The sequence below is a fragment of the Miniopterus schreibersii genome (genome assembly GCF_964146895.1).
Source record: "Miniopterus schreibersii genome assembly, chromosome: 21".
In the NCBI taxonomy this organism is placed as follows: Eukaryota; Metazoa; Chordata; class Mammalia; order Chiroptera; family Miniopteridae; genus Miniopterus; species Miniopterus schreibersii.
This window is the reverse complement of record NC_138123.1, coordinates 1,539,125-1,551,159: the sequence shown is the minus strand read 5'-3', so window position 1 is coordinate 1,551,159 and position 12,035 is coordinate 1,539,125. Positions and strand designations below refer to the sequence as shown.

The 12,035-nt window shown below is 52.8% G+C and overlaps 1 protein-coding gene across 4 annotated transcripts in view; it reads left to right on the top strand.

Moving 5' to 3' along the window:
- The window catches only part of NEK7 (NIMA related kinase 7), a 45,680-nt gene extending 36,649 nt beyond the window's left edge, over window positions 1-9,031 (top strand). For 2 of the 4 annotated variants that reach the window (XM_081123889.1, XM_081123890.1), the window contains 2 exons: window positions 3,732-3,845; window positions 6,263-9,031. In XM_081123889.1, the coding sequence (XP_080980015.1) occupies window positions 3,732-3,845; window positions 6,263-6,373 (225 nt within the window). In that variant the 3' untranslated portion in view covers window positions 6,374-9,031. Of the gene's footprint in view, window positions 1-3,721; window positions 3,846-6,262 lie in introns of all 4 variants that reach the window. The other 2 variants (XM_081123888.1, XM_081123887.1) reach the window with 2 other exon arrangements.
- The last annotated feature ends 3,004 nt before the right edge of the window (window positions 9,032-12,035 follow it).

The window sequence follows — 12,035 nt, the reverse complement described above, 5'->3', positions numbered from 1 at the left end:
GCGCTGGTTTTCCTGGGTGATGATTAAGAATTGATGTTTTCATTACGCAGAGTTAATCCACGCTCTTAGTAGCTGCTTTTATAATGGAGTTTAGTGACTATATATTTCTGCACATTTACTTTCTCTAATATATTTTTAATTTCCCTTTTGATGAGAATTTTGTTTCTTAATGTTTATATGTTAATATGGTGTTTTCCAGCATATCTTATTTACAAAAATATTCATTCGAACATTGGTGAGAACACTTGCTTATCTGTGCAAGTAGGACAGGTATAGGGGATGGATTTAAAATGTGAAAGCACAGGAAGGGCCTTTATCACTTTCACCTGGAGTAAGGGGGCTGTAAGGGTGCTGTGCAAACAGACCCTTCTCCTGGGTTACCTGGCGATTTCATTTCCATGAGTGACCATAGGTGTGGGTCGAGCTGGGTGAAATACTCTCTCCTATTCCACCCCTGCTGATTCATCACAGGGACATGGAGGCATGTGGGTGGGTCCTCTGCAAACACTGCAGAAATCCCGGTGGGTGGAGGGAAGCGTAGGATGAGCCCCTCACATCCCTGCCACAGGGTAATGACACCAGAGAGGATCCGAAGCTAGTGACTCTGTCATTTCATTTTTTAACTGAAGGGGATCTTCCCAGGAATAAAGGCTTTCAGTCAAAGCTGTTATTTTAAAATTAGTCTACATTTAAGTAACTCCTTTAATAAAATAAAATGAAGGAAGATGATACATTGAGTCACCTTCCTGGTTAAATGTATGCAAAGGAAACCTGCACAGATACATAGAAACCAATGTGCTTCTTACTCTCAACTGTTTCAGTTGTTCCACCAGTCCTTGGAAGTGGAGAATAAGAAGGTTATTTTTTTTAATGTGTATCATGATTTTTAGCTGTTATTTTACTGATGGCAGTTTCACATTTCCAAATTTTAAGGGTTTGTTTATTTTGAGATTTTATTTTGTTCCCCCTACTATAGTGACTGATGACTTTAAAAGGACTTTTAAATGTTCTTAAATTATATCCCTAGGATAATTTTTATTATGAAAAGTTATGAGTTAGTGATATAACAAGTATTTTTTATGTGTGCATATGAGATTACTTTATGCTTACTATGTTATATTTTGTTAACAATTTGGTACAATGTTAAAAAGAACTGATCTGATTATATTAAGTAACTATAATGTTTAAAAGTCACCATACATTTTAAAACATTTAATACCTGTTCAGGTCTTAGATTCCTTCAGACCACAGTCTGATATCATTAAAGCAACATTTTCCTTTCAAACACCTAAAATAAACAGCAAAGTGAATCCCACTAATGAGATTAAATTTAGCAACGAAAAAGGAAAAGTTGGGTTGAAGTTATAAGTGTTTTTTGGGAAGTTTGCAGAATTTTTTTAGGGCCAGCAGACTCTCGGGTCAGAACTGAACGAATTCTCCACATTTGGAACTTGCCTGAGGGGCAGTGTCCATTTTTGTGTCCCGAAAATGGTCTCCAAAATAAAAATGATTCCTGTGGCCACTCCTACGCCCACGAGTGTGAACTGCTACGGATGATTTTGAATTCAAGTATTTGTCATGTTAACACTAGTTTCCATTTCGCTGTGTTTCCTCAATTCCTGTGTGCTGATCATTTGGAAGACCTGGAATTTTTCTAAAGATTTAATTTACCTTTATGTTGTATCTGCTTCCAATTAGGTGTTAATATCATGTTACCAGAAATACCCAGTAACTGAGCTTTAAACATTATTGGCCGAAAGATTACTGGATATTTTATATTGTGTCCCACCAAGAATTGACAATGAAGGAGCCGGAGCCTTTTTTGAAAATGTATTTGAAACGCAGAAAATTAGACTTTCAAATATTCCTGAAACTTAAAAAAAAAAACCCCACCTAGCAGAACCGTTTTAATTGATATGCAACAAAGTAGACTTTACTAATTAAAACCAAGATGCTGCGCTTTTGCTACACGGACCTTTACATGGAAAAGCCGGTTTTACACGGTTCCTTTATTGTTCGGCGCAGCAACTGCATCCTCGCAGGGTTGTAGGTTGGTGGCTTACAGTTCAGAAAAAGAGAAAGCTGCCACCAGCCCCGCAGACAGACAGCGGGCTGGGCCGGCGAGGCCCCGGAATACTAATCAGCAGCGGGGACCCCGGAGGTCAGGGAGCAAGTCAATCATCCCGCGCCCGCCGCGGCGCGGGATCAAATTAGCCTGAGAAATGCAGCTGCGGGCGGAGCGGGCGAGCAGCTGTCAGGGGCCGCGCGCGCTGCTCTAATGAACCAGATGAATAGCGCGAGAGCTGGGAAGTAAAAACAGGACAGTTGACATTTTTCATCTGTCAGCGCGGGAGACGCCTGGAAACACGCCTCCCTGTTAACTCCTTGGGGGCCCCGCCGGTGCCTTTTCACGCGCCGCGTGTCGCGCCCGAGCCCTGCGCCGCTCCCGCGCCGGCGGTGGGTTTGGGGCGCACCGAGGGCCCTGGGCAGCGTGCCCCTCGGGCTCTGCCTTGTCCTTAAGTGTTCTTGCATTTTGAGCAAAAACACCCGTGGTGATGATGATGGGAGGGCCTCTTCCGGAAATTCCCTCCCGACGAGATGTTCTCTGCGTTTGGGGACATTCAGATGTTTATTTTCCCTCTTCCCGGGGACCAGCCATTCCAGAGGTGGTTTTCTGAGGGGCTGTGTCGACTTCGCATGAGATGCGCCCCTCGCCGGGCTCCGAGGGGTTAAGGCTGCGTGTGCGGGCGGCAGGCGGGGGGAGCCCCTTCCACGCGGTCCCCCTGGGACGCTCGGAGCTCCGCGCTGCCGGGAGTGTGCGCCCCCCCCCCCCAGCCAAGCCGATTAGCGCCCAGAAAGGGGTGACTGGCTGGGCCGCCGCCAGCCCCGCGCTCCGGAGGCCCCGGAGCTTCCACGGAGGCGGACGCCGGACACTGAGGTTTAGCTCGGGCCCTGCTCCCCCAGCCTCGCCTGCACTTCAGATGTCAGGCTGGAGCCTCCTCTGGAAATAAATTTAAATCCAATAATGTCTTTTTTAAAGTTGCTGGTTCCTCGAGTCATTGTTTTTCTGCATTAAAATCCCGTTTGGATGCCTTGAAGTATCGCCCATGAGTCATAGAGACTTTGAGCATATTTAGTGTTTCTCTGAGATGTGATCAAAAGGAAACAAGTTCTAAGCCTTTGTAAAGGACATGAGGGTCAGGCACCAAATCCGGATGGAGATTTCTTTTTCCACAGAAACTGTTATTTGAGATAACACACTAGGCATTCCACACCCCCCCCCCCCCCAAGCCGTGGCTGGGGTATAGCTCAGTGTTAACCTTAGTTTTGTGTTTGTTACATTTCAGCCATTAGGTGTTGGATACAGAGTATCCCTGTCTGTTCAGTCCTGAGACTGTACCGGTTGCTTTTATGGTGACTAGTTATAAAGAATCTTAAGTTACTTCGTGCCCTTTTCTTAATACTGTTTCATGTTGCATATGTAGACAAATACATGTTGACTACTGCTCCCTGTAAGGGAATTTTAAATGTTGGAGAAAAAAACACCAAAAATCGAAGTAAGATTTTTAGAAGTTACTAAATAATTACCACAGAGGGATGGTCGTGAAAATCGGGAGGCCCAGCGCTCTTTGTTTAAAGTGTGTGGTTATCTTCTGCCCCGTGTAAAGCACTGGGTGGGACCCTGTGAGGCGACCAGTGACTGTATCAGTTTCATTGGAAGCGTTTTGCAGATGGCCGCCCTGCAGAGCCCCTTCTACGGCGACAAGATGAACCTCTACTCGCTGTGCAAGAAGATTGAGCAGTGCGACTACCCCCCGCTCCCTTCAGACCACTACTCGGAGGAAGTAAGTTGCTCGCGGTCCCTGTGTTCACCCAGGGTTCGTCCTGCCAACACTCACATTGTACTAAGACGTGTCCCTTTATCCCCAAATCCAAATGGCTTCAAGTACAGGTGGCAGAAGTGGCACTTTTCATTGTGCTCTCATTTCCCTGGAGACTCGCTGTGTGCGGGTTGGCTCTGGGATTCTCTAGTGGGGTGGTGTAGACTCGGCCACGCCTGCTGCGGCGGAAAACGCCAGGGCCAGTCAGGGCTGGGACGCCTCAGGCCCGGGCTGCCGGTCAGCGTGGCCCAGGCCCTCTTCACGGGGCAGCTGCTCCCCCTCGCTATCAGAACAGCCGCCGTCTAGAACCTTCTCTTTTGGCAGAGCTTCCCTCCTCTTCATGTTTTCCCAAAACTGAAATGTGCTTCTCTTACATGTCCCTCAACTGTGTGCTCTCAGCTCCACCCTCCCCCTCTTGACAATACCTGTCCTGTCCCTGCCTCACCGCCACACTCAGAGTCCCACCAGTCGTGTTTGGAGGTCAGCAGTGTAGACCTGTGAAAAGTATATGGGGCGGGATGGACACTGTAGAGGACTCGACCTTCTTACCACCCGAGTCACAATCCTTGCTTGCTTGGCTGCTTGGGTAAGCCACTGAAATGAGTTGTTTCTGCTCCACCCAGCATCTCCCACTTTAGCCGAGTACATCATTTTACCAATTCCATCATGGTTTTACCGGTTAAGGAGGAGACGTGCAGAATAGGGAGTCTCAGGTGAACTCCACGGGGTCATAACTTTGGAGAGCTCCTTGGAGATCCGCCCAGAGCCGCCGCCTGGAGCTGGGCACCTGCCTCCCGGGAGCAGCCGGGAGGCCGGGAGAGCGGCGGGGGCGGGTGCGAGCGGCGGTGCGCACGGACCGGTGCTCGCCCTGGTTTGGAAGGAGCGCGCTCGCTTCTCCGTAAGGGACAGTGAGCGGGTGTCACTGGAGGAATCGCTGCCACGTGTCAGCATCGGGCCCCGGGCTGCCAGCGCCCCTTTCTGGCGCTGTGATGCCCACGGCCGCCCGCGGCCCGTTTCGCAGCGTCGGGCGCCGGCCCCGCGCGGGGCGCTCGCTGAGGCTCGGCCTGTGCGGCCCGCGGGCCCCCGCTTCAGGGCCTGTCCCGGGCGGCTGCGCAGGCGGCCTTCAGGGGGGGCCCAGCCTGGCGGCAGCGCGGGGTGTGGGGGGTGTCAGGGGTGTCGGGGTGTCAGGGCCGCGCCTTTGTTGTGTCACTCAGGCCGCCTGGGCTCCGCGGGCGCATGAATATTTCAGGGGCTGCATCCTGGGGACGCTCCCCGGCTAATCGCAGCCCGTCCGCATCTGCGTTTCACTCGGGGCTGGGGCGCGGGCGGTTGCCGTGGTGACGGGGCGGCCTCTTGCGGGGGGGGGGGAGAAGGGGGGGGCCTGGCGCCCGCCCCCCCCGCAGCCGGTGGGAAGCAGGACGGGGCGCGGCGGGTGTCGGAGTCGGGCCGAGGCGCCCCCCTGCGCACCCCCGGCCCCGGGCTAAGGGCAGCCGGGCCTGCGCGGCCTGCACCCCAAGGCGGCGGGCCTGCACCCCAAGCTGCGGCCCCGGGAGCTGTAGGATCCGGGCGAAGTGGGGTCTGGTCCCAGCGGGGAGGAGCCGCGAGGACAGGCCGGGGCTGCGGGCCTGGGGGTGCGGGGCTCTGAGGCCGTGAAGTGCTCGGGGCGGTGGCAGGAGGCCCCCACAGCCTGACGCCCCAGGGCCCGAGCATCCCTCCCGCAGGGGCCTTGCGATGGGTTCAGGGTCCAGGGTGAGTTTAGTTGTTGCTGTGGCAAAATGTAGGAAGCAGCGAAAAGTGAAATATAAAGTTTTCAAACTGAACTTTAATGAGAAGACCAGTTGGTTAGAGGCCAGTTTTGTGCTAAACCGGCCACAGGCTTGGTGGCTCCCGGCTCCACCAGGCAGCACCCACTGGGACAGAGGGAGCAGGACCGCACAGGCCTCGGGCGCTGGCTCTGAGCTCCCCCTGGGCCCTGTGCCCCCACCCGGGCAGGTGCCCCCCTCACCCCCACGGCCCCCCGGTCACCGCCTGTCACCGCCCCACTGTCACCTGTCTGTGGGTTTCTGTTTGTTTGTTGATTTCCGTTTTCTGTCCCACGTGGGAGTGAAGTCCCGGCTCCCGACTTTCTGTCTAGTCACTGAGCTCGATACTCTGCAGGCCCGCAGCCCGGCTGCAAAGGGCAGTGGCTGGTGTGGAAAGTGCCCCTTCCCGCCCTCGACACTCAGTGACCACGCCCTGCGAGCGGCCACCTGCCTGCGCAGCCTTGGGGCCCGCCCGTATATTTCTGATCAGATGAGTGTTTGGCCAGAAAACGTGCTTCCCCCGAGCCCGTCTGGGTCGGGCGAGCGGGTCCCCAGCGCGTCCTGTTTCTGTCTCCGCAGCTACGGCAGCTGGTGAACATGTGCATCAACCCGGACCCCGAGAAGCGGCCGGACGTCACCTACGTGTACGACGTGGCCAAGAGGATGCACGCGGGCACCGCCAGCAGCTGAGCCCGCCGGGCACGACCGCGCCTGGCGTCTCCCTGCGGCCGTACCTCGAGTCTGTCCGGGTGTGCGAGGCGCCCCTCGGCCCACCTGCTCTGAACCCTTAACCAGTCTTCATATAAGCTTCATTTTGTACCAGTTTTAGTCGCCTTCTTGCAAAACCCAGATGACTTTGGATTAATCCGATTGCATGTTAGGGGAGTAAATGGGACACGATGGTTTTTAACGGCTAAAGATTTTAGACTTGTCTAGAGGTTTCTGCTGATAAATTGTGTTCCGATCGCCTCTCGGTGGCAAACACGGCAGGGCCCCGGGACCCGCGAGAGACTCGGCCGAGCGGGCACCCGAGTCAGCTGTGGACCTTGGGGATGGACACAATTGTGAACTCTTGGGGTCGTTTTATTTTTAAAAGTTTGAAGTATGTGTTTAGTTCTTAGCATTGTAGCTTTAAAACATAATTCTTAAGAGAAACGTCGACATTATTTGAGAAACATTTGAAATTCTTAGGTTACACATTCAAAATGCAACTCTTAAATGTGAAAACATTTGGGGACAAAATGTGAGTCAGACACTGAAGAGGTTTTTTCTTTACTCTGTTTTGTTTTCCCACTTGCCCCCGCCCTGCGTGAAGCGGGATAAGTGAGTCCATTTAAAAAGCGGTGACGGATTGGTTTGGCTGGCGTGACAGAAATTTTGAAGGGTGCACATTACCGAGGCCTTTTTTGTGTTTTTCTCGTTGTTTGTACATTTGAGAAATAGCCTTTAAATAATCTCTCAGCTTCTTTATAATCTAAGTGCTCCACCCTAACTACACGGTCGTGTACGCCTGTGTTTCGACTCATAGATTTTATTGAAGTTCTGATTGGTCCCCTTCAGAAATTTTTTTATATTTTTCAAGTTACTTTCTTATTTATATTCCATGTGCATTTTATCCATGAATGCTTCAGATTTCCTGACAACATTATACCCTTAAAAAGTATGTGGTGTCCCCCCACTTTTCCCGGACCGAGGACATGTACCCCAAGCTTCCCGGCCTAGGCCGCCTCCCGCACCCCGGCTGCGCTGTTGGAGGGGAGGGAAGTGTGCACTGTGCCCGTGAACGTCGACACGGCTCAGCCCAGGCACAAGGTTGTGATTTTGGAACACGTTTAAAGAAATGAGGACTGGCCGTGGAAATGGAGTTTCAGGAGGCGAATGCTTCTGTTGAGGAGCTTTTAAGCGAGTGCTGTGCCCCTCGTGAAGAGGGGCGAGGGGGCGCGTCCTGGACGGTGAGGACATGGCGAGTCTCGTAGACGCCGTGCGGGACGTCTTTCCCTGACTGGCCTCGTGTGCGTGGTGACCATCCTCTCAGAACGGAGGCCGGGGCCGAGTGGCTGTCGCCCTCAGGGGACGCCATGCCACCCAGTGACCGTGGGATGGACAGCCGGACGGCGTGACGGCCCCGTCTTCGGACAGCAGACACCTCCCTTTCGCCGACGTAACTGTGGTTTTGTTTCTTTCGTGTATTTTTCTTACAATCATTCAAATACATTCAAGGCATTTGCTGACTTTAAAAATGCATAAAGGGCTTTTATACAAAAGTATAAAAACTCCTCCTTTTCCCAAATTTAATCAGTCCCGGTGTTGGCGTCTTCATTGGTGACGGCGCCTGGAGGGTCATTCATCTGGGGGGCGGGAAGCCTGTGGGCCGGCTCGGGGCTGGGTGCCCGTTGTCCCGGAGCCCGAGGCTCGCTCGCGAGTGACACCTGTCTCGGAGCGATGGGCGGGCGGCTTTGCCCAGAGCGTCCTGTTCATTTGGAGGAGACGCGGTCGGCTGAGGAAGCGTTGCTCACTCGGAACGGACATGCTCCCTTTTCTCACGATCTTAAAAAATTTGTGGATCTAAAAGTCATTGGCTGCACCCTCATGGTGACCCCACCGGCCGGAGGAAAATGGGGAGGGTTGAATGATCAGGGACATCCATCATCTTTCTCTACACATGGAACCTTTTCCCGAAGAAACCACAGCCTAAAAAACATTTTAATTTTGAATGGGGTCGTTTTAAAGAATCATGAAGATGACCAGGAGTTTTAGTTTTTATAATCATATAAAAGGCTGTCCTTGCATGCTTCCGTCCGGAGGTGAACTGTGTTGACTAAGTAAAGCATCTGAATGGTGTGAGGAAAGTGAGGTGGAAGGTGCACCCGGCTCTCGGCCTTACGTGGACATCGGCACTGGTTCCGGGGGACGCTGGTCTGTGCTGAGGTTTGGGGTGGCGGCCGAGGGCGTCCCTGGGTCAGCGCAGAGTCAGCCGCGCGCAGGGGTGGTAAGTGTGGTGAGATGTCACCGCCGTTCCCCGAACGCCTTCTCTTCGGCATAGGGTCCTGTTTCAATATACTTCAGGCGTTGCTGTTACCATTTACCTGATATTTATTTTAGCCAAAATGTTATCCATATTAAATGTTTTTCCCTTTACAATGAATGTATTATGTGTGTAACCCGCAAGTGCGTAACTACCCTGTGCCTCGTATTTCACTAGTACTGTACCATGGACTTCTTTTGTGAGATACTTTTATTTTGTTAAGCTTCAGATACACATGCTAGGAAAACTCTGATGTTAGCTTGGAAAATTGTATAATATCCTAATATAAATAAAATATAAAAATAAAAAACAAGCACAATAAACTTTTTATGGATCTGCGATGTTTTTCCCTGAAGTCTACCGTTATTTGTTTCACTTGACATCCCGCTTACGGACACAGCCCCCACTCACGTGCGTCGCTCGGCGGGTTTGGGACGCCCAAGGGGGCCCTGCCCAGGGTGGCCGCGGAGCTCCGCCTGACAGCCCGAGGAGTAAACTGAGGCTCGTCCTCACGCGTCCCTCTCTGCAGCGCATCCTTCTGCCCTTGAGCAGGAAAAGGTCCCTCAAATTATAAGAAGTTTAAAATGTAGCCCACAGATGAATTCCCCGTAATAATGAGGCGGTAACGGGGTCCATTTGGTGTAATCACGTCAGTTGGGGTTTTTTTTCCTGCTTCTGTGGATTTGTCAAAACACTTTGTCACAGAAGAGCACACGTGGAAACAACTGTTGTCTCGAGCTGGGGCCGCTTCGGGGGGGCTGAGCCCCTCGCCTGGAGGCCGGGCAGTGTGGCCGGCGCCCCAAGAGCCCGACGGCGGAGCACAGTCCCCCCCCCCCCGACTGCTCTGCGTCTGAGGCTGCAGAGCCGGCTCTTATGTTCACAAAAGTCAGGTTAGTATCTTTGTACCTCAAAACGGAGCAATTATTTTCCTTCCAGCAGGTTCGGCCGCCTCCGCGTTGGCGCCAGCACTGCCCACTGCAGGCCGCCGGGCGCCGTCCCCGGTGTGGCTTCGTTCCCCGGAGCCCCGCTGGTCCTGGCCATTGATCCGGCGGGAGCTCAGGTGCGCTCGGCCACGACTTGCCCTCCCTCGCGCCTCGCTCCTCTCCAGGGACAGCCAGGCGCAGGAAACGACCCTCGCGCCCCGTGTCGGGGAGGCGGCGAGCAGTTGGACTCAACCGCCAACCTGTCCACAGGCTTGGGAACCAGGTGTCGCTTCCCTGAGGTCAGAAAGGACATGTAGCCTGCATGTGCGTGTATATGCATGTGCGTGTGTGTATGCATGCGTGTGTGTGCATGAGCACGCGTGTGCATGTGTATGTGTGCATGTGTATGTGCAGTGTGTTGACGCACATGTGCAGTGTGCATGTATGTGGACCCGCAGTGTGCATGTGTGCACACGTGTGTGTGTGTGCATTTGTGTGTGAGTGCACATTGTACTCCAAGATTCAGCTTTTCCTTAGGCTACAGACACCACAGGAACTCACCTGCTAACAAAAATGAGGAATTCGGAAGGTTTTCCCTCTTTAGAAGCGGGAGTGGCATTTTCTAGAGAGACCACCATTCCCTGAGATTGCCGACGGCATGTCTCATGCTGCTGATGTAAAATGAGGCGGCTTACACTTGGCCCAGGTCACTACAGAAAACCGTCCCATTTTATGTATTTGGTGGCAATGGGGGGGGACGATTTTTTTAAACTTGTATCTTAGATGAGTCATCAATTCAGGGTGAGAATTTCTTCTAATAAAACTTCAGGTAAATGCCATTTCCCCAAATGTGCGCTGTGAGGCCAGGAATGGTCGACCTGGACTCGGGTCTCGTTGCCGTAGGTCTGGGACTTCGGGGTGTGAGGATGGGAGGCTCTGCCAGCCCACCCTGGGTCCCACACGCTCCTTTCTCTAAACGGGCCACCCGCTTGTGTCAGCCCCTGACGTGCCCTTAGAGTTTCCCGGGCACCAGTCTAACAAGACGGCCTGTGTGCGCTGCTCCTGGGGAGGGTGGGCTCTCCGTGTGTATCTTCAGAGACTTGAGCTCGTTCCCAATCTTACATGACGACGCTTTTCACTTTCAGGATGTGTTATTTTAAAAACTCTAAAGGGTCCTTAATAATATTCCTCTTAAAACACCCAGCGAGTCACTATTGGAAATAAACCCAAAGTTACTCTGCTTCTAGAAGGAATAGAAATGATCTTTAACTCGACGGTTCTCTCTTTGAAAATAAGTAGCTATACTTGAGTTGACCCTTTCGAGTTAATTTTTTTAACAAAAAAAAAAGGGGGCGGGGGGAGGGACCACTGCTTTGTACCAAAAAATAAAAAATGAAGTGGAAGCTATTCCCGGGTGCAGAGACATGACACTCCCTGCAAAATAAAAATTAAAAAACTACTCAGGGTTGGCAGCTCAGACTGGAGTCTATTTCCCTTTGCAAGACTGGAAAGGAAATTGTTCTAGACACCAGCTCCTCCCAGGAACCTGTAACTCTCGCTCTTGGCTGGAAAGCTACAGCTAAATGGGTGTAAACTGTTTAACATCAGTCAAGAGACATTGGGAAGAGGCCTCCTGGGCTCCGCCTGGCTCCTACCAGGCCCCACAGGGCTTTAGTTGGAGCCCAAGAGCGAGCAGATCGGACAGCGAGCGAGAGCTGGTTGGAGAGAGAAATTCTCAGGGACTGAGTCTGAGAGGCCCAGACAGAAACACAGGTAATGAAATTCTTGGAGCAATTATGTGGAGATACGATGAAACCGGTTCTGCGCTGGGTGCAATCCCAGGCAAATTGTACCCTTATGAGACGGGCTCCTGCGTGGTCAGCGGGCACCGGGCACTGGGGGGCCCGGGCCAGCCCCCCATGCCCTCCCTGTCCCCAGGCTGTGTGGCTGAGCCGTCCTGTCCGCAGGCACCGGGCATCGGGCAGCAATAACAGCCCCTCCAGAAAGCAGTGCTCCCCTACCCGTCTCCCCGCCCCCAGGGGCCAGCGCGCAAGGGGGTTGTGAAGTGACCGTCTACCAAATAGCAGTAAACAGAAGAAACTTTATTGATCTCTTGCTTTGAAGGGCTGAGAAGCAGTGGGGGAAATTGGGAAACAAATATCACAGGGCTCCGTGGGATGCCCTCCGGGCAGAACCAACCCGAGGAGGCGACTCCAGCCCGCCCGCTGCCCAGGGCTGCGGGGCTCTGCGCGTGGATTTCTCAGCACAGAACTGAGCGAACAGTCATTTTTCGCCTCACTGGGTGGGGCACGGGCCTCATTTCTCCTTTGGGTGTTTCTCCCAGTTACACCTGAGGGGCCACTGGGGCCACTGGCATCCCGGAGGGCGTGAGCGGGAGTCAGCC